Raw genomic sequence first — 22,985 nt, forward strand, 5'->3', positions numbered from 1 at the left:
GTCTGTATTGTCTTGTATAGTATAGTGTTATTTATGTCTGTATTGTCTTGTACAGTATAGTGTTATTTATGTCTGTATTGTCTTGTACAGTATAGTTTATTTATGTCTGTATTGTCTTGTATAGTATAGTGTTATTTATGTCTGTATTGTCTTGTATAGTATAGTGTTATTTATGTCTGTATTGTCTTGTACAGTATAGTTTATTTATGTCTGTATTGTCTTGTATAGTATAGTGTTATTTATGTCTGTATTGTCTTGTATAGTATAGTGTTATTTATGTCTGTATTGTCTTGTACAGTATAGTTTATTTATGTCTGTATTGTCTTGTATAGTATAGTGTTATTTATGTCTGTATTGTCTTGTATAGTATAGTGTTATTTATGTCTGTATTGTCTTGTATAGTATAGTGTTATTTATGTCTGTATAGTATAGTGTTATTTATGTCTGTATTGTCTTGTATAGTATAGTATAGTGTTATTTATGTCTGTATTGTCTTGTGTAGTATAGTATAGTGTTATTTATGTCTGTATTGTCTTGTACAGTCTGTATTATCTTGTCTTGTATAGTATAGTGTTATTTATGTCTGTACTTTTGAGAGCCACAAACAGCTGGAACCAAATTCCTTGTGTGTGTCAACACACTTGGCCAACAAACCGGATTCTGATTCTGATTCTGATATTAATTATAAGCTTGAGACTTTTACTTTGAATTCTGGTGAGGCTGGCTGACCGGAAGTCGGTTTGGTTAACGCTGGTTCACGTTACTTGAAGAACACTAAAGAAAAGGAGGAAAAGCAGCAGCTACCTAGAAGGACACAGGCTGTTTTTTTTTTTAAATTAAGGATATTCCAAATCAAGAAAACGTCCAAACTAAAGAAAGCAGCAGTTTATCCGTCCGACATCAACAGCTCTGATACAGCGGCCGTGGAAGTAAGTCATTAGAGCGCTGCTAACTGACTAGTTGCTAGGTTGCTAGGTTGCTAGCTAGCAGTCGGCTAGCACTAGTTAGCATGCTACAGAGCTCCTCAGTGACAAGCCTGTATTTGGACGTATTTATCAGTAAATCATCTGCCATCTAACCGCTCGTTATCCTCTAAACCGGACCTGCCTGGATAAATAAGATGTCAGCTAACGCAAGCTAGCGTTTGTTACACTTGGATACCTCGTTAGCACGAAGCTAATCGTTTTATATCGCGTGTTAAAAGTAAGTAATGTTGGTTAATGTATTATTTTCGTGACTAGGCGTGAATATTACTTCACGTAATAATAATAATAATGGGAATATAAAAAAAAATCTCCCGGCTTGTGCGTTTCTAATAGCTTGTTTAAACCGAACAGAAGCCGTGTCTCAAATTACACTACGCTCCCTTGACTAGTGCACTATAACTAGTGTGAGATAATGGTCCCTACGCCCTATCGAGTGCACTCTGTGCTCTTCTCGTAGCGGTTAGGAATGCGGCCAGTGAGATGTTCGTACAACAGACTGTATCGCCATTCATAAGGGGCTTTTGTCCTCACTAGGGGGTAAATACTCCGAGGTTGCTCTGTTAGCTCACTCGAGCATGATGGATATTGAGATATTGTCAATTTAACACCTTGTTATTTGATTACAGGAACTTTACTGTGTGTATTTATGGGTCTGATGAGTAATTTGACAGACCATCATTATTATTATTATTATTATTATTATTATTATTATTAGGTCTTGATGTGATTTTTTTTTTATTTGTGTTCATGTTGAATCAACCTCCATCATGGTAGATCTTCCATGCAGAGAAGTGTCTCTGTAGGAATCCATCCGTGATGCAGGGCTTCCTCCTGAGATAATCTCTCTTGTAAAGGTTAATGACTTCAGGTCAGTGTTTTTATGGCTGCAGTGAGTGAGTGAGTGAGTGAGTGAGCAGCACAGGAATTTTCTCTCATGTGCTTCAGGAAGTGTGTTTCTGGAAAATCTAGAAACATCCCTTTTGTTATATCGTCGTCGTCCCTTAATAGCTTAAGGTTTCTTTTGTGATCCGTAAAAAAAACCTGTCCTGCTTCGGAGATGTTGCTCCTTAGATCTGGGAAGGTTTTTTTTTTTTTTTTTTTTTTTTTTTTTTTGCAGACACCAAACTGGATCTTGGATTTCATGAGTCAGCACATTCAGTATTCATGACGTCCTCGAGCGTACAGATACACTGATAACGTGTGACGTCTTCTATGAAGTCAAGAATTTATTTGGCAACAAAACAAACCACATTTAGTTTTCATCACCAGACGAGGAATATTGTTGTTGGAATGCAACTTGTTGATTTCCTCCTTCTTTTTTTCTTTTACTTTTTAAAAATTTTACAGAATAACAGGCCGGATTTTCACATATTCTTAATATATATCGTGTAACGAAAACTCAAGATTGAATTCCTTTCAACGATCAGTAGAATGCAAGGAAATCATTGGAAGGGTTCTTCAGAGCAAACGGCAAGGAAACGATGATTGATTATACCACTTTGCTGTTTAATTCTCCATTCTGACAGTAGCTCTTATTAATAATAACGAACACGTTCTAAGACATGGTTTCTATGGCAACAGCAGTTTTTCCAGGGACTCGTACGGCAGACGCACGTCGGAATCCATGACCCGTAAAGAACGGATTCTTGGTTACTATAAATGGACAAAAAGTATGACGCATTCATTAATATGTAATAAATGTATGTATATACAATCTGTGGCAGGTTGGTGTAGTATAAAAGGAATAAAGCTCTGCGTTTTCCAGAAGGACTTCCTGTTGTTTTATTACGTATCAATTTACATTTCTGCTGAACAGCTGGATTTTTCACCTATTTTCACAAATTGTTCTTTTCTGTTATAAAAGGTCAAAAAAAGATGCTGATATCTTAATTTCCGTGCTCTCTGGGTACAAGTTTTTTTCTGCTTTCAGTTACTCAAGCCCCCAAGTACCTGCTTTCAGGTACCCAAACGATGTACCACACACTATGCGCACTTACAGTACGCACCGTGTACTCTGTTGTCTAGTGTATGAAGTGTAGTGAAGTTTGTTTAGTCTTTTTATTTTACTTAATGGAAGCATAAACCATCACCCAGTCAATGACCTCAAATGCACGGAACGTGACACTGCCAGCTTTAGCAGAATATGACTGATTTTTAACATGTTGAAAAATAAATCGCACAACGCACGCGGGTTCATTAAAAGTTGAGTCAACAGCCATCTTGAAAAACATTCTCACCCAGCGGCAGCGCCTATTTGCCCAGCCCCTTTACAGCTACATAAGCAATGCCGTGAGTGTCGAGCGAACGAAGTGTCCAACATTCCACAGTTTGTTTTTGTTTTTCTTTCTTTTTTCAGTTGATCATCCAAGTACTTAAAGTGCACTTCTTGTTGTTGGGGTTTTCAGTGTGAACACACTACTGAAACTACACAGTGGTGTAGAAGAGTGCATAAGTGTGCGATTTGGGACGCACCTTTAAACGGACACACTTTCGTTAAGACATATTTCTGAAATAAATATTTGTTCGGGGGTCGGTCAGAGTTTTAAAAAAAATCTGTTACAAGGAAAACGTGATTTCTTTGTTATAGTTATCTAACTTTTAAAACATTTCTAACAGCTACGTAAAGCGAGCAGGATCATGGAGTAATACCGTAAATCAGATACGTTCTGAAACCTTATGAGGACGGCAGCACTGACAGGAACTAGAAATATTGCATTAAATGTGTTTGTTGAGGATTAACGCAGCTGTAATATGATTGTCGCAGAACTCCAGTGACCTGAACCCATTATGCACGTTTGAATCTGGTAAATCGACTGAGTGTTTTTTTTTTTTTTTCTTTTTCTCTTTTCAGTGATTGTGCATGTGTGTGTTTGTGGAACAGCATCGTTACAGATTTACCCTGATAACACTCCGGTCTAGAACGCTTTATCAGACAGCGTGTGATGTACGTGAACGTTGTTAGCTTTCGTCGTAGTCAGACGTTGTTGCAAGTGTAAGGATTTCTGGAGCTGTTCTACCCATCAGAGCTGGAAAATCGGACTGATCTAGAGAAGGAAGAAGTGTTTCGAGTTCGGCAGCGGTGTTGTGTTCTCACTATGCCAGTAAATCAGTCGCTTTGCATTTTTCTTGAGATGCAAATATGAAAAAACGTTTAAAAAAAAAAACATTTATGAACGTCAGACAGTTCCAGCAAACAAAGTACACTCTTTTATTTGTTGGGGTTGTGAACAAACTACTGTACAGCACCAGGTAGCTTGTGTGTGGAACAGCAAGCGTTGTGTCTCGGCGCCTCTGTAGCTGTAACTGGGTTTTATGTAACCAGAGCTTCGTTACACTGCCCTCCAAGAGTAATACACTCTTCTGATGCATAGATTTGTGTAAGCGACGGAATTTAGTATCTTCGCCGTATAGCTTACGCCGTCATCATATCTCATCGCTGCTCTGCCACTCAATCCACAGCACGAAGATCTAATATTCGATTTCTTTTAAATGCACTATATTTAAAAAGAACCCTTAACGATCTCTGTTACTTCTTGGTCAAGTAACTAAAGTTTGAAACTTTATTTCCTTTCTTGTGTGTGTGCATGTGTGTGTTTTATAGTGTGGTTGTCTACAGGTGAGTTCTTTTCTGCCTGGTAGTAGTGACGGGCACGTGGCAGGCATCCCATGAGCTTAGTGTCAGCCTGACCTGAGCGCTGTGGGCCCGGGCCTGTTTTCTCTGGATCAGTGCAGTGATGGATCACCCCAGAGATAAAGAAGGCGAGAGGGCGGCGAGGAGCAGCAAAGTGGCCCAGGGACGCAGCGGACACTCGCGGCCTTCCAGCTCCTCCGCGTCCTCTGGCGTCCTCATGGTGGGACCGAACTTCCGCGTGGGCAAGAAGATCGGCTGCGGAAATTTTGGGGAGCTAAAACTCGGTAAGGGCGATGTCGATATAAAATCCAATGTGGGAAATTACCCAGGGGGCATGTTTTTGCCTACTGACCCTTGACTAATCATGGATTCTGACTTGTGGTAGCAGTGTTGCAATGCCTTTGTAACATAATAGAGATGTTAAGAAAGTCCATTAAGTAAAACCATGCATGTTTTTTTATTTTTTTTTTTTTTTGTTGTTGTTTTGTTTTGTTTTGGGTCCCTTCAGCCATTTCTTTACAATACAGTGTTTTACCGAATCAGACATTAGGTGTATTTCATATTCTGTACATACTGAAGCCTTCAGTCCAGCATCGTCTGGATTTGTTCTACGATTTGTTTCTAACGTGTTTTTTTTTCTGTCACCACAGACATTATTTGTAGTTTAGTTTAATAGTTTAAATCACAGTGTAACAGTGACTCTAATCAGTCTGCTGAAAACCATACATGACGTTGCAGCTATGTAACAGTATAATGGAACTCTGGCACGAGTTAGACACGAGACACAAACGACGGATCGGCGAACGGCGACGAATATTTGACATGGAAATCGTTCAGCTGGAGTAAAGAACCATTAACAGGGTCTCATAGCTTGGTGATTATTATTGATGTTGATGTTGCCTGACTGTCTGTATGGATTCTGTCAGTGTGTTTTAAACTTTACTTCAGATTGTGCTATCGATATTTGTGCATTTTGTCCCGATTTAGCTCGACATCATACAGGTTAGCTCGACATCATACAGGCTTCACCTCACGTACACGTGCTATCTTTTCATCCGAGGTAAAAACACGAACCAATCAGAATTGAGAATTCCACAAACGAACATGACCTCACGTCAGAGCTAAGAAATACCGAGATATTTTGTAGTCAAAGACGGCGCTTTTTTTTTAATATTCTAAAGTGCTGGTATATGCAACGTATCTACAATAATATACTGAAATGGTTTTTCTTTGTGTGTGTGTGTGTGTGTGTGTGTGTTTCAGGAAAGAACCTCTACACAAACGAATACGTTGCTATCAAACTGGTAGGTGGAATTCAGTTCGTAATTCAAAAAGTACTTTGGCGTCTCGAGTCGACGTTCTAAACAAACAAAGGTGCTTTGATGACTTGCATGTGTGTATACACGGTGTGACCATGTGGTCGGAAGTAGAAGAAAGACTACGAAGAACAAAGCGCAGAAAGCTGTGCCCAGCTGTGACAAATTAAATCAATGGATGCCGTTTCCTCCTTTTTCCAGCCAAAACCCAGGGCATGGTGGGGAACTCTGAATTTTAACACACAGACCCTATTACTGCAGCACTAAATCTTTAGATTTAAACCCTGAAATGAATAACTCAGTTCTTTATCGAGTACACAGTAACTGTCAGTAGTCTGATGTGTTTAAGATTTCCTTTTAAAACCATCTTTATTTGCAGATCGACTAAAGAGTGCATCCGTAATTTGCAGATATTGCGTCATCGTAGTGAAGGAAAGTCTGAGACCGTCACAGTGGTACTTGACACACTATGTTAATGTTAAAGGTTAAAGGAGGGATTTGTCGTCGATTTGTTGGGCGTTTTGGGAATGCAAGGCTAAAATACTTGACGTTAAACAATAGCTGGTGGAACTGTTGGCATGCATGTACCAACTGTGACCTTGGTGGATGAAATTCCCAGCAAGGAAATCTCTACGGTGCGGTTATAACTGCTGAACTAGGAACCGCACCGACTGTATGAACACCTTCTGATTGTTTTTTTTTGTTTTTTTTTCCCCCCATCTCCATGCTTAAAGGAACCTGTGAAATCCAGAGCACCACAACTGCATTTGGAATACCGGTTTTACAAAACATTAGGGAGCACAGGTAAGATTTTCCTGCTCTTCATTTCTTCCTATTCCTCGTCACGTGTTCCCTGGGTTAAGGTGAAAGGTGGACTCTTTTAGCCAGAATTTGTTACAGGGTGTGTTATTAAATCGCCAAGAAACAGCACTATGTACTAGGTCATAAGTTCAGCACAGCACTAAAGAACAGGACTGTTAGTTTTGTGGTTTGAACTCGCACAACTGGTTTGTGTTGCTCATGAAATTAAAGCACAGCAGAGACACAATCCACAAAAACACCGCCGATACGCCGGCACGACACGATACGAGAAGGATCTGAGAAATATTCAAACGCCTTAGTCATCAGCGAACACAGGCGACAGGTCATGCACTGCACTGCGGTGAGAACAGTAGCCCGTAAAATGATGTAGGGATATTGCAGGGGTTTGCCGGGCTGCTGTCAGCCACTCCTGTGATTTCTCACCCAATTTGGAGGCAGGTGCAGAGATGCATTTCCTTCCTGAGAGCGCTGATGAGACGGCCAGATTGGCCTCCTGCACTGGCACTGATGGGATTTTCTCAGCGCATTGTCAAGCCTGATAAGTGGCCGTCGTGTGACGGATGGGCCTTTTGTTTTCCCCGCGAACTTCTGCCAGGCTCGATCCTTTCACTCCGTACGCTAATCCAGGAAGCAGCAGCTCGGGCGTCACGGTGCAGCTCGGTGACACGTTTCCATGGTGATGTGATGCAAATGCTCTCGCTGCTATTGGAGCACTGCGGTTTGAGCACGTTCACTGTACAGCCCCTTGGAGCTTTCACTATTGTGCAATAAGACAACCGTGTTTCTTTTTTTTATTTTTAATTTGTTAAGGATCCAGGAAAAGGAAAAGGGACATGACGTGTTTAGTTTGTCTCGGCTTCCTTCTCTCCCTGTCAGAGCCCACGGGAGCTTAAAATGTCAGAAATGAGCTTGTTTTCACACACGCTGTGTGGTTAGGAATGTAGATTGTACCTCAGATGGGGATTACTGGCTCCTTTAGGGGAGAGTATAGAGGTAAAGGGTAGCAGCATCCATCTGAGCAGCATCTCATCAATAATTCAGAGCACAGCACTGTTTATGCACCACCCTAAAGTCTGTTGCTGCCTCTCTCAGCCAGACATTTAAGACACTGGCCCACATACAGTGATGGATTCGATTCTGTATGAAAACTGCAAATATGAATATTTGTAGTTACTGTATGTTTTTATTGAAGTGACTAATTCCCAGCAGCATGCAGGCTTCCAGGCTCCACGCAAACCCAGGTTCATGGCTGAGTTCGTTCCCTGGTTCGGATTTCTGCGTGGTTGCCTTACAGCAGGCCTTTAAAGCCAGCACAGAGAATCTGCTCGTGATGAATCAGCACTTCTGGAAAGGTGGCGTTCTTGCCGATAGCGATTCCTGGATGCCGTTTCTAAACCGTAGTCATGGTGAATCTAGAAAGAATTGCCGTCTATTGTTTAAAAAATCATTGCTGTGTGTTCAGTCCTGCGTTTATATCCTTTTACTTTTGGTCTTTGCTTGGACTTTAAAATCCCTCGATGAGTGTGTAGTGATGGAAGAATGTGTGAAACAGATGATTGACATTTACAGCATTTGGCAGACGGCCTTACCTCAAGCGAATTACATTTTATCTCATTTAATGTCTCATGTTAAGAAACCCTCAAGAGTTGAGGGTTAAGGGCCTTGTTCAGGGGCCCAGCAGAGGTGGCTTGGTGGACCTGTGATTCACACTCACATTGCATCTCCACATAACACATTGTTGATGCCACCCTCGTGTGTGTATGTGTGTGTGTGGGGAGGACTAACATGTTCTCAGATCATATCAGGATGACTTGATGTCTCGGCACAAGTGAAAGCGCTGTAGAGATGAGAACACCACCACCACAAAAGCTGATCTAATCCTAGACGGGACGCAACTGACCCCTGTGTCTCAGTGCTTTTCCGCATCGCAGTAGGAGGAGTTAGATAGTCAAGTTGATTACTGACCATCATGGAATGACATCATCTTTCTCACCACTGCAGTGGTGCCATTATTATTTGTGAGCATCTTGATTTTTTTTGGTTCCACTAAATATCGTCAGCGGTCAAGCCGACGTTTGTCTTCGGAACGCCGATATTGTGCAGCATCCTACAGCGAAAGTATCTTTGTATATAGAGTTCAGGAACTGTCTAGAGTTAGGAGAATAGTCTGTGATACTCAGGGTTGTTTTCCTCAAACAGCACAGCTTCAAATTTTCGTTTTATTTACACTCCTATGACTGCAATAATTTTTGTCTGCTTTTTATTCTGATTAGATGGAAGTGTGATTATTAACACGCCTCTCTTATTTCCTTTAAGGGACTAAACTACGCTCGCAAACTCATCAGACGTTATTAGACATGATCCTTTTCTCATTTCCACAGCCCGAGAACACGATGAAAGCTTTAGCAGATAAGCTGAGATCATAGCTGCGAATTAGATTACTGCTGTACTCATCACGACGCAGGCAGGACAGCGTGGCTCTTAAGCCCTACCCCTCTATGACTAAGCTTAATATTCATTCTCGTGGTAGTTTGTCGACCACGGAATGACCGAAGGCACGAGGAAAATGTAACCGGACGCTAATTATACATCACAGAGCTAACTTTCCTCAATTTGCAATGAGCATTCTGCCACAGTGTAATTAAGTCCATAAGTCCTGTAATCATCCATTTGTGAATTCCACATGAACTTCTAGTGATTTACATTTACATTTACAGCATTTGGCAGACGCCCTTATCCAGAGCGACGTACGTAAGTGCTTAAATCTCTAGCATTGAATACATTAATGCTGGCTCACTAGTTACAAACTTAAGATACCATGAGTTTAAAACATTTGTTCAAAGTTACAATGAAAAAGTGTCAAAGGTTTTTTTTTTTTTTTTTTTTTTTTTTTTTTAAATTGCAAAGGATAAGGAAAGAAGTGCTAGTTGAAGTGTTTCCTGAATAAGTAGGTCTTCAACCGCCGCTTGAAAATATCCAGTGACTCAGCTGTCCGGACCTCTAGGGGAAGTTCATTCCCCCACCTTGGTGCCAGAACAGAGAAGAGTCTTGTAGTATACTTGCCTCTTACCCTGAGAGATGGTGGAACCAGTCGAGCAGTGCTGGTAGATCGGAGGGTGCGGGGTGCAGTGCGAGGAGTGATGAGGGCTTTGAGGTAAGAGGGAGCTGGTCTGTTTTTGGCTTTGTAGGCCAGCATCAGTGTTTTGAATCTGATGCGTGCAGCTACCGGAAGCCAGTGGAGGGATCGCAGCAGCGGGGTGGTATGCGAGAACTTTGGCAGGTTGAAAACAAGCCGTGCGGCTGCATTTTGGATCATTTGCAGAGGGCGGATTGCGTTCGTAGGTAGACCTGCCAGCAGTGAGGTGCAGTAATCCAGTCTAGAAACGACAAGAGACTGAACAAGTACCTGAGCAGCCTGTGTGGACAAAAATGGCCGAATCCTTCCAATGTTGTAGAGCAGAAACCGACATGAGCGAGTCACATTAGCAACACGAGAGGAAAAGGACAGTTGATAGTGATATGTCATTTAAACAAATAAACACATAAGCCACACACCAGATGTGCAATTAGAAAATCTAAGGTAAGTTTCGGAATTGCTTCTCTATCATTAGTCAATCGGTGTATAGAAGTACGTAGAAATTGACGTCTATAACCAGGCTGTTATTTGGAGCCGTTCTGCAGACGCTCGGTGCTCTTTATAGTACCTGAGCTGCAGTCAAATTAAACAGTTACACCGGAAGGAAAAATCCAGTCTACAAGGACATATTTGGTGCACTGGGCTGGAAAAATTCCGTTTTAAATATTTATGGGTTTAAAAACACGATTAGAATCTCTGTATTTGAGATTTGAGCATTTCAGGATCTGCTGATATCTTGAGATTTTTGCAAAGCCGTCTCTAGAGTTTGCACAAAACCCACAAACATCTGAAATGCCTCGTTAACAAGAGCAGTTTAAAGGAGAATTTACAGACTGGTTAGAGCTGTCAGAAAGCTAATAGTAACTTCAATAAGCACTCTGTACCAACTCGGTAGGCAGAAAAGCATCTCACAAACCACAACACGTTGAGCCAAGAGTTGTACTTCATGTCGGATTCCACTAGTCTGCCAAGGACTGGAACCCGAGGCTACAGTGGGCACAAGTTCACATAAACTGTGCAGTTGAAAACTGAAAAACCTTCCCTGGTCTTTAAGTGAGGCTGTTCCAACTGTAGTCTCAGATTACTGAATAGTACTCAAGACACAGGAATGCATTTTGGGATTCGGCATTTTTGCTTTCTCGCATATTAGTAAAATCCAGCCATGTGAACTCATTGTTTTTTCTGAAACTGTAGTGCTCCCCTTCCACCCATCTTGCAGTGGAGGAGGAAGAGTAGCCCTGGGACAGGTGTAGGAGACTGTGATTGTGATCCTGGCGTCCTCAGGATGTACTTCCTGTGACGCCCTGTCCAGCTGTAACGCCGAGTCGATCCTATCCTTCGAGTCCTCTCCCTTCCCCCAGGCTGGACTTCTGGTGTTAAACCCAGCTAAGGGAAGTGCTCCTGCTTTCCGTCATCCTCTGCTGAGCCGAGCGTAGAAACTCAAGCACGGTTTCACACGGACCTTATAGACTGAGCCTCGAAAAGAGGCTGGATCACTGCTGGGAGAATTTGTTTAAGGCTGTTTTCTGGGTTTGCCACTGGGACTCCCTGCTCATGCGTTATGGATAAAGATGGGGGAGGGTACAGGGACGCCTGATCCCATTGCTGTGGACTTCCCCTCGTTTTCTTTCTTTCCTCAGCACTCGTAGAACTAAAAGTTTGACAGATCACAGCATCTGCTGTGTGACGTCGAGTCTTTAAGGGTTTCAGTTCTGTGGGAGATTTCGGGTTGCAGTAGGGTTGCACAATTTGTAGGACTTCAAATATTGTATTTTATTTTATTTTTTAGATTTCTTAAAGGTGCGGTGCACAATGTTTGAAAGCCAATGTTGACATTTGAACTCACCAAAACAAACACGCCCCTAACCCAAATGGGTGTCACTCCTGTTTTGATAGCTCCGCCCCACACATACATGGAACCCAGACAACTATTATGACAGAACCTGAAGGGGCAGCTGGCCGAGGGGATATTTTTTATCAGTAAATAAACTTACTGAGTAATACTATGGTAATACATATGTGTTTTTGTAGTACTGTGTGTTGTACCGTGAAAGGTTTAGCTCCGTTTCACGCGGAAGATATTCAGTTCTCTCCAGCGCTGGAAAGCTGATCCTATATTAACCCGGGTCCTATTTCTTGCCTTATCGTACGCCTTTCTTCACTTTTCGTTTTTATCCGCCATGTCAATGTTTCAATCGCTTTCTGCTAATGTCACACATGCGCACTGAACACTCTCTCCGCCCATATTGACAAGACACGCCCCTTTCTGCTGATTGGCTACACGTTTGTTTTGTTTGTCGGCCCGACTCGGTTTTCTGAAGCATTTCTCAAACAACGTACACCCCACCTTTAATTACAAAAGCAAGCTCCTTTTTTGTGCTTCCCAACATTGTACTGCTCCTTTACACTTGCTGCTGGCTATAAGCATTAAACTGATGATCAGTTCTAGGCGAGATGACTGAAGAACTATAAGTGTGTGGGTTTTTGCTGTACTAACTCCTCCCTACCACAGGTTTAGCTTAAGAGCTCTTGTACGAACATGAAGGCGTTTACGAGGGAGACTTACACTTCTTTAATCTGTGCTGTAACTAAATCGATCATGCTATCAACACACATCTGCTGTTTCCTAGCATGCTCTTCTGGGTCTAAACCGTGCAGCACTAATTACTCTGCACCCTGTGACACGCATTTCAGGACACTAACATTAACCTTTTCATCGTTCCCCGACTGAACAAGACTTCCCCAGAGGGAACACTTCCCAGTGTGGACCATGTTTCTAATTTCAGTCATAATCCCTAGACAGTATCCAAGGGTTTGCCTGAGTGTGCTAATGGCTTTGCTGAACACTAGTCGTACTAACATGTCCAGACATGAGCACAGTTTTCTCTTGGCGGCATCATTTGCTTCTCTTCATCATTGCTGTAGCTTTAACCTCTTTGAGAAAATCTGTCTGTTTATATATTATAGAGATTGGGTTGGACTACATTGTCCTTTGCAGACTTAAAAAAAAAAACCCAGCCTTTTATCAGCCTGCGAGAGGAGGGAATGTGAAAGAGAAATGTTCAGCCTGAACAATAATACTCTAGCTTTTACTTGTCTACTGGAGCTTTCAGGAAACATCCCTTTCTTATAAAGGTAAAGTGGAAGCTTTTATGTGCTCCGCACTAAAGTAAGCACGCAGGACGGCCTACGATCAGGCATGTTATTGATGATTAGTCATCTTCCCCTGCATCCACTCAGGGTAGGGAGATGGTGTGATCACTGTTATCTCTCATGCTTCTTCTTATCAACACACGGCAGCAGGACACACAGCTCGCACAATGGAAACTCCACACACTGACCCAGATTAAACAATTGTTATGATCATGTGTCTTGCAATATTCACACTTTAAATAAATAATGCTTGTAAAGAAGGAAAGGGACCAGTTGAATGTCATGGCTTCGAATTTCCCGCTTTTTAGACTACAAAATGAAGAGACAGACGGAGACACAGACAGACGGAGACACAGACAGACGGAGACACAGACAGACGGAGACACAGACAGACGGAGACACAGACAGGCGGAGACACAGACAGGCGGAGACACAGACAGGCGGAGACACAGACAGACGGAGACACAGACAGACGGAGACACAGACAGACAGAGACACAGACAGACGGAGACACAGACAGACAGCGCGCGAGCGAGAGAGAGACCGAGAGAGACGGAGACAGAGAGACAGGCCGAGAGACAGACCGAGAGAGACAGACCTACAGACCGAGAGAGACAGAAACATACAGAGGCAGAAACATACAGAGGCAGAAACATACAGAGGCAGACACATACACAGAGAGAGAGAGAGAGAGAGAGACAGACCTACAGACCAAGAGAGACAGAAACATACAGAGAGAGAGGGGAGATGAAACCAGATTAAACCAGAGTGCGTGCAGGTGTGTTAGAAGTACACGATTGTATAGAATGTCTTCATATGCTGTAGCATTACAATTTCCCTTGTACTGGTATAAGAGTCAGTGTCACTGTACACAACCCCAGGCTTCTGCTTTTGGCTTCTTTTTTTTTTTTTGGTTGGTTCTTACAGGATCTCAGTCTTTAAGCAATGCTCTAGTCTCAACCTTGTGAGCCTTGGCAGGCAAAACAACAAAACAATGTGCAGTCCTGATTTGCATTTATTCTTTCTGAATATTGCATTTGGTTACATCATTAGCAGACTGATTGAATGGAAAGTGATGGTCCTCACACACACACACACACACACACACACACACACACACACACACACACACACGTGGTGATTGACTGACTGCGTCTGGAACTTGCTCCATCCACTCCTTCCTTTGTCGTCTTGTTTCTTTGCCTAGCAGTGATCTGGAGGTAGCATGTGGCTCGGAGCCACTGTAGTTTTATCTCTCTGCTCCCGGTGAAGTGGGCAGCTAGATAGTCCCACTGTACTGACCACGGAGTTTGCAGCGTAGGAGTGCAACCGTTACTCAGTAAAGCCATGGGTAGCTGGTGGGAGGTGGCTGTTTTCTCAGTCTCTCAGTGCTTATGCAACTGACATTCATCCTCTGTCTGTTTGTCTTTCTTTCTCTATCGATCACTAAGTGCCATTCACACCACTGGTTTTTGACCAGTGTTTTACAGGTCCTGGCTTCACATTCAGGCACATTACAGTACAGTATTTCTGTCGCATGCAGACTTTGCCTAGACTCTGGGAGCAAGGCCATGTTTGTTTATGATAGTGTCCATGAAACCATCCAGCTGAGATCTTGGGATTGTACTTGTTTTTCCTCTCATGCAATCAATAACGTTTAAAAACTTTTTGTGTGTTTTTTTTAAAGACACATGAAGGTCGTCATTGCCACTGATACACAAAACTGCAGAGATCGCAGGCGAATAAAAATGTGTCAAAATATTATTTGGTCTGTGCTAAATTAATTCATTATTAGTATTATTTTTTTTTAATTCTCTGGGTTTTTTTTTATTAAACAATTTATTGTGTGTTTTTAGTTTTGTAACTAATTTGTTTATTTATTTTTTATTTTTTTCTCTCTTCATAGATTTCCATAAAAATTGTACATCACGTTACAATATTTCGGATGGTTATTTCTATTATTGTACAAACGTGTAGCTAGCTGTACTGTCCAACTGTTGACAACAGGACACGTGACCGGTTTACTTTACTTCATGAATAAGCATTCATTAGATTTCTGTTAAGGCGATAATTAGCCACCCACCCAACCATATGTGTCATTCTGACCAAGTGCTTAGTGTATGCTGAAACCCAGCCATGTGAAAATCCCCCACTCATATCATGCCTACTCCTCCAGCAAGAAAGCCCGTCCCTGAGGCCCAGTACAGTTCTTCTTTTGTTTCTGGTTAATGTGTAGCTAGTATTGTGCTGAACTCTTATACTCCTCCTGGCTAGAAGCCCTGGCATTGGGGCTTTACCGAGTTTTTCTGGCCGGGTTTTTAGCTTGGCCACTGATCAACCATCTCCACACACCAGAGCAGCCGAGGCCTAGCAATTCTTCAAGATGAGTGCGTGTGTGTGTGCGTGTGTGTGTGCGTGTGTGTGTGCGTGTGTGTGTGCGTGTGTGTGTGTGTGTGTGTGTGTGTGTGTGTGTGTGTTTTTTATGTTGGGATGTTGGTGTGGCCTCAGGGTAGTCTGATATGCTGTATATAAACTAGAGGATTGTGGATCACGTGGCATTGTGTTCCAGTCATGTATCTCTGATTCAGCAGGCGTAGGTGGGTGGCCTGAAACGGGCCTGCTGGCAGATGGTGCTTTGTTGGAGCAGGGAGGCTGACTGGAGCGGACTGGAAGGGGGATGTACAGACCTGGGGTCTTGTTCCTGAACATTATTACAATTCATAAGCAGTAAAGTTACTTTTTACTTCGTAATGCAAAGTGTGAATCTGTACGGGTGCTCACAGGATATAGAATGCAGGGACTCGACATGGCAAATAGTTTTATAGTTTTATTAGCTGAAAAATAAAATGCAAATAGCAGATTTTTTTTTTTTTTGCTTGTTTTTGTTTGTTTGTTTTTCTGGACCAAGAGTTACATAAACTAGCTTCATTTTCAGAAGCAATATTTTTCAGACCGAGGCTTTTAAATTTTAAACAAATGTAGCAACAACGTTAAAACAATTGTGTTTTGCCCTACGGTGTTTTTAAGTAGCCCAGTGAACCCTGCATTGCACTGTAGTTACTTATGGAGAAAAACCTATCACTGCATCATGACTCTGCTTGTTGGCACCATTCAGGTGAGGAGTGTGAGTGGAACGATGTTCCTAAGCAATGATGATATTCCTGAAATAATGAGAAGCGCTAAACATAACCTTTATAAAAATAAAACGAAAGACTTTTGACTTTATTTATAGCACAGCACTCGTGTTCCGGATCTTCGGCGTATCTCGGTCGTTTGCTGAACGAGGGCCCGAGTGATTTTTTTAGCTTGCCGTGTTTGCACCGTTTCTGCTTCTCATGTGTGCCGGTTCAGGGTTCAGCGTGTACCAGTGGGTGAATTCAGAGAGCAGCTAGCAAAAGTGTTAATCACCACGGAGACGCTCTGCTGAGAACGCGCTGTGTGCAGCCTGAACACGGATGAGTCATCATCAGTCCAGCGTGCGCTTCATTCTCAGGGGTGTTACAAACATAACCACACAATGCTTGGTGTAGATCCACGCCACAGCTACCCACTACAGCCTCGTCAGATACACTGAGATGATGATAATTATATGATCTGAGCTTCAGTGCTAGCTCACTGATGGCTGTTCATACCGCAGTGGTGCCTTCATGTGTGAAGCTCCTTAGAACTCGGCTTTGTGGATCTGATTCTCATGCATCAAACAGCAGATGCTGCCAGCGTGGCATAGCAGCTCGGAACCTGTGTGTGTGTGTGCATGGCGGTTTGTGTGTGTGGGCTATCAATAGAAAGGTTGTGAGTTCTATCCAGATCCACCAGGCTGCCACTGCTGGGCCCCTGAGCAGGGCCTTTATCTCTTAATTGCTCAGTTGTATAAAATGAGATAAAATTGTAAGTCGCTCTGGATAAGGGTGTCTGCTAAATGCTGGGTGTGTGTGAGTGTGTGTGTGTGTGTAAATACACTGATTTTGTCATACAGTGGTTGGATTCTGAGTTGTCCTTTTAGCAGGTCTGAGTTGTAAATGACATCACAAAAGACTCTTCACAGGTCTAACATCTAAACTTGTGTTTGTCCAGTGCATCATTCCCAAATATCAAGACATTTAAGACAAGATTTTTTTTTATAATTTTGATCTGATTAGATCCATACAAACTTTTTTTTAATCACCAAAACTGAGTTAATGCTGCTTAAAAATATCATGCTTCCAAATGTAATGCTAAAAGTTCACACTGTTTTTTTTTTTTTTCTTTTCTGAATGAGATTGGGATGAGGAAAAAAGGTATTCACAGTATATTTTATGGACCAGTTCATCCACATCCTTCTGTTAAATAATACATTCCATATAACACGACCGTTTAAACACTTATATCAAAATGAGAAGATTTATTTCTAGATTTGAGTGAACTCGGTTGCTTACTGGCTCGGTTTCAAATATAGCTTTAAAAATATTCTTGCTTCATATGTTCCTTGTGGGCCAAGTCCAAGGTTCAGCTCGCGTCAGTCTGTGGCTTTATCAGACTGATGTGCTTTATTTTTAGAAGAGGATTAATGTTTGATTAAAAAAAAAAAAAAAAAAAAAAAGAAAATCATGTTTTATAGAATTTATTTTATATAATTTTTCTTGGATTATTTTATAATTTTCTGTAAATACCACTGAAGTGTCATACACTGCCTCTGTATGAATTGCTTTCAAGCTTTAAAACACATTCTGCTATTCTTTTAAAAGAAGCCCCACGTATGTCGAGTGTGTGTTGTGTGTGATTTAAGGGCAGCACTGCTTTGTTATTAAATGTTTTCGTGCTTCCCTGTAGCGGAAGGCCTGCCCCAGGTGTACTATTTTGGGCCATGCGGGAAATACAATGCCATGGTGCTGGAGCTGCTCGGCCCCAGTCTGGAGGACCTCTTTGACCTCTGTGACCGCACCTTCTCCCTCAAGACCGTCTTAATGATCGCCATTCAGCTGGTGAGTTCACTCCTCTTCCCTGGCCTCATTTCAACACACCCATTACGTCGAAGATTTCCAGAGACAGCGTGTTGATTATGGTTTTTCTAATGATAATTTAGCCCCGCTTTTTTGTGTCACGTAATCCCAGGGTTGAACTTCTCTCTGCAAAACATTTCTGCCTGTAAACCTGTAAAGAAAAAGCAAGCAAACTCTTGTGTAGAAAAATTGTGCTGTATTGTGCACACCATCTGAGTATTCAAAGGCTTTTTAAACAGATTCATCCTAATACTGATGCAGAGTAAAAAGAAATAGTTAGGCTGAACTATTACAAATAGAACCAGAATAAACAAAAAATAAAGTTTCTAAGTTAATGTACGTAACAGATTTAGCAAGACAGTATTTAATAAGATTATATATGTATCTCATTTCATCCCTCTCGTGCTTAGCGGGCCTCGATGGAGGGACGCGTGTCTGCCTCCGAACAGTCTGAGAGTAAATTACATGCTGTATTCAGAGCTTTGTACATGTAGCTTTGCTGGGCGTCTGTTAAAATCCTCGTCTGCACCGGCTCATCTTGTTTTTGTTTTTTTTTATCCCCGTGGACAGAGCTACACGTGCACAAGTCTGCCTTCTTATTACAGCTATCAAGGATTTGGCGATTAACGCTGCTCACGATTCTGACGGATTCACCGAACTAGCTTCATGATTCAAATTAAACTAGAACAATATTTTTTATTTCTGGATTAAAAACCACGCCAAACAGTGTGCGTTTTTGTCTTGAACAAAAAGATAAATCGGCTCTGAAATAGGCTAAAATGCCCGAATTCCTCAGCCCCGCTCTCTGCTACGGGCCTGGTGACGCTCAAGAGCTACCGACGAGCTCTTTATAAGTGTTATGACGTGATCTTATGACCATACGAACGGCTCAGTGTGTTCAGGTTCATAACAAATAGAGAAGGCCAATGACAATGAGTCATAATATAGAGATTACATTAAACATGTTTGTTTTTTTTTGACGGCAGTAAAAAACAAACGTGAGCACTAATAATTCACAGAATTAACCTGCAAAAGGGAAAGCATTAGAAACTAAAGGAACACATTTCATGCATCTTTGTAACCAGTATCTATGTCTAGGTTTCTGTCTTAAGCATCATTTTAAGCAATGTCTTAATGATATCTTAAATATTTAGTTGTAATATGTTTCTAACGCACCAAACATCAAGGCTACACTCCACTGACATTAAAAGTCGTTATTAAATCTGGCTTTTGAACTCTATAGCAATGCTGTTAAAGGTTACACCTGGTTCTTCTACTTACTGTAAGTGTTTTTTTTTGCACAGTTTGTCTTTATTGCTGATCAAGCTCTGGGTTTTGTTTTTTTTTGTTTTTTCTTTCCTTTTTCTTGACAGATCTCCCGCATGGAGTACGTGCACTCCAAGAACCTCATCTACAGGGATGTGAAGCCAGAGAACTTTCTCATTGGACGACAAGGGAATAAAAAGGAGCACATCATTCACATCATAGACTTTGGCTTGGCCAAAGAATACATCGACCCTGAAACCAAAAAACACATTCCTTACCGGGAGCATAAAAGCCTCACGGGCACAGCGCGATACATGTCTATAAATACGCACTTGGGGAAAGGTAAGCTCACGTCCATCCTTCTTTTTCTACCTTAAACTTAGAAACATTTTTTGCGTACACTCTCAATAAGCTAGAAATCTGTAATCGACCGTAACGTGTTGTAGCGGTTCTTCTTAGACCTGGCTTTACATGATCGGGTTCTGCAAATTGTCCTGTCGCCTCTTTGTCACAGAGCAAAGTCGACGGGATGACCTCGAAGCCTTAGGTCACATGTTCATGTACTTCCTCCGAGGCAGCCTTCCATGGCAGGGACTAAAGGTGCGTCACTTAAACCGTGCTGCGTTTTCGGCAGAGCGCTAAAATATGTATTCTGCTCCATGCACAAACACAATACCGTTTGAATTCACTTTTCAGGCCGACACGTTAAAAGAGAGATATCAAAAAATCGGAGACACAAAGCGGAACACTCCTATCGAAGTTCTCTGTGAGAACTTTCCAGGTAAATTGTTCTTTCCTTTTGTATTTCCAGTCATATTTGTTTGCTCACCGGGGAGGCGAGAAAGCAGCTGTTTCATACTATGTGATGTTGATCGGATCAAAAAGCTAAATATTTGACTCTGATCTTGCGCTCTGCTCTTCCAGAAGAGATGGCTACGTATCTGCGCTACGTCCGGCGGTTGGATTTCTTCGAAAAGCCTGACTATGAGTACTTGAGGACCTTGTTCACTGAGCTGTTTGAACGCAAAGGATACACGTTTGATTACACGTACGACTGGGTGGGCAGGCAAATCGTAAGTTAATCTGATAATCATCTGATGAACTAGTGGTGCAGGTTCCAAGGTGAATCACAGGATCATGTTAACGCTTTCGTTGTACAACTGCTATAAACAATAAACGGACAGAAATAACAGACTATTAATACCTGATTTAATGTAAGTGGCAACAGGAATTAACTTGTTTCATTGAAATTCTTCAACATGAAATAAACACAACGAGGAAAAAATGTGAAAGGTGCAATATGCTATTTGAATGTTCTTTCTTTAATTGCTAGCACATCACTGTGGTATAAGAGGAATGTTTCCAGAGGAACACAGGAAAATAATCATCTTTGTCGTTCGATTACTTTCTATAACTGCACACCAGTATCGTATTTTATTACCTGCACTATAATCGCGCTTGTTCTAATACAATGGGTTTTTGTTTCGTTTTATAAACCGCTTTGCTTTCAAAGCCCACGCCGGTCGGATCCGTGCACGTGGACTCCGGAGCGTCAGCCGTGACACGTGAGAGCCACACACACAGAGACAGACCTTCTCAGCACCAACCGCTAAGGAACCAGGTAAGATTTGCTTCCCTCGCTACACTAAAACAGAGATCCACTTGCAGCTTTGGCACAGCTCTGCATTCCAGCGAGGACTTGAGCGTTTTCCCCAAACCACAATGAGCTCAGTCTGGGCGTGGGCAAAAGTTGGCGATATCCACCAGTAGTAATTATGCATGAATAATATGTAGTAGAGTTGAAACCATACGTGGAATCCCCAATCTGAAGAACACCTAAGCACACTGCGTACATACCAGGGCCAAAACTGTTAAGCGAGCATGCAGAGCACGCTCAAAACACAGCCTATGCTTTAAAATGCATGCAGGGCATAGACGAGTTAAGTTATGCTTATTATATGCGTACCTAATTTATTAATGTTTTTTTTCCCCCCATTTTGGTTGCTCTGTTTTTTTGTTTTTGTTTTTTTTTTCTTAAGTATAAACCAGCTTTGCTTGTACTTCCCCAACAAGGCCATATTTTCGTTTGGTCTATCAGACAGGACACCAGACGAAAGGACCCTTGTTGTTTTTTGACATCATTTAATCGTAGAAAAACCGTAAACAAAGACAGCGTCGATTCCCTCAGCAATATATATGAGACACAACCCCGTCATACACGTGCTTGTCATTACTGTCATATCAACTAGGGTTCATTATTTCCTTTAGTTTGATTTTGAAGCATTTACCCTGTTGATGTTTATTTATCAGATTAATTGTTCAGTAGTTAGTTAGCAGTCTTTTTTTTTTTTTTATTGATCGTGTCCAGAGTATAGATTGAGTAAAGTAAGAACTTTTGGGTCATTTGATAAATAAATCTTAATAATGAGATTGCAGCATGTCAGAAATATCCACACATAAAAAGGATATTTTTTAATTTGCCTGTGTTGGAGAAACTTAATGCACACCTTTGTATCTAATGCTGATTTGTGGCTTTGCCTTGGCTCTTTTTTTTTTGGTTCCCCATTGGTTTCCATTGCCCTGCATGCCACCTGCCCATGCTCGCTCGCCTCCTCCACGCCTCCTCCCCTCGCTCCTGTGCCTCCTCCGGCCCGACCAGACGGCCTCCTCCGACCGCAGAGGAGCATGGGAGGTGCAGCCCAACCGGCAGGCCAACTCCTACCTGACCTCCCACCTGGCGTCGGACAGGCATGGAGGCTCAGTGCAGGTATAGCTCCACCTCCTCCATCCCTCTCAACTTCCCTGTCCCATTCTCCCTGTGTAATCATTTTGTGCCAGACCAGCATGATATTTCAACATGGACCAGCTGGTGCCAATTCTCTCCAATTCTTCATCAGGATTCCCCAGCTGGTAAAAAGGGTCAAAGGTTACCTGCTCTCCTCTGTCTCTGCTTTTGGAAAGGCAGAGGGCTTGCAGAGCAGTGTAGTAAGATCATGAGCAGGTCTCTAAAGCCCTGAAATGCATAGTATTAACATATCGTCGCTGTCGGGCGGAAACCTCATATGTCCAAATTCGGTCAATTTAATATTTTTTCACATATCGATGCTATTGGTCAGTCCCCACGTGGGTCTGTTATTTTTTTACAAGTTATTAACCAATCTAAAGTCTTGAAAATAGCTTGAGTGCAAATCTCTTAACTCCATTGGACACTTCAACTGTCCATCTCTTCCTCACTCCGCGGGAGAGCTTCGCGGCATATTTCTCCTCAAGAAGAGTCGCAACGAATCAACACGTCTTCTGAGGTAAATGTCTTCACAACACTTGGCTCAAAAAAAAACAAATCTTGACCCCCGCTTGTTCTGGTGCTCGTCTGAGGACAGGAATTTAGCGCAAGACAATCCACTGCAACGCGGACTAAACCCTGTGCACTGCGGATAAGGTACGGCGTTTTTTTAATTTCCTGAAAAATAACGGTTTTGGAGATACAAGGATTCCGCCCGACAGCGACGATATGCACGAGTGTAATCAGGCCTGATCCAGCTTCTCCTCCACCTCCTGAGTAAAGCAGAACCGAAAATCCAGGCGGTGGAGCCGAGGGACAGGGTTGAAGGTTAAGGTTGTTGATCCTTAGTCCAGTCTAGCTCCACCCCCTGGACTTCTGGTTCTGCATCGACTACTACCTAGAATTGGTCCTGG

The 22,985-nt window shown here is 42.1% G+C and overlaps 1 protein-coding gene across 8 annotated transcripts in view; it reads left to right on the forward strand.

The window, feature by feature from the left end:
- The first annotated feature begins 720 nt into the window (after positions 1–720).
- Positions 721–22,985, forward strand: part of csnk1g1 (casein kinase 1, gamma 1) — a 29,131-nt gene continuing 6,866 nt past the window's right edge. For 2 of the 8 annotated variants that reach the window (XM_060886452.1, XM_060886468.1), the window contains exons 1-10: positions 721–929; positions 4,588–4,901; positions 5,881–5,921; positions 6,668–6,737; positions 17,854–18,005; positions 19,397–19,631; positions 19,804–19,889; positions 19,986–20,070; positions 20,217–20,362; positions 20,803–20,910. In XM_060886452.1, coding sequence (XP_060742435.1) covers positions 4,721–4,901; positions 5,881–5,921; positions 6,668–6,737; positions 17,854–18,005; positions 19,397–19,631; positions 19,804–19,889; positions 19,986–20,070; positions 20,217–20,362; positions 20,803–20,910 — 1,104 coding nt within the window. In that variant the 5' untranslated portion in view covers positions 721–929; positions 4,588–4,720. Of the gene's footprint in view, positions 930–4,587; positions 4,902–5,880; positions 5,922–6,667; positions 6,738–17,853; positions 18,006–19,396; positions 19,632–19,803; positions 19,890–19,985; positions 20,071–20,213; positions 20,363–20,802; positions 20,911–21,948; positions 22,057–22,985 lie in introns of all 8 variants that reach the window. The other 6 variants (XM_060886445.1, XM_060886461.1, XM_060886405.1 and 3 more) reach the window with 5 other exon arrangements.

Source organism: Tachysurus vachellii, chromosome 1, assembly GCF_030014155.1.
Source record: "Tachysurus vachellii isolate PV-2020 chromosome 1, HZAU_Pvac_v1, whole genome shotgun sequence".
NCBI lineage: Eukaryota > Metazoa > Chordata > Actinopteri > Siluriformes > Bagridae > Tachysurus > Tachysurus vachellii.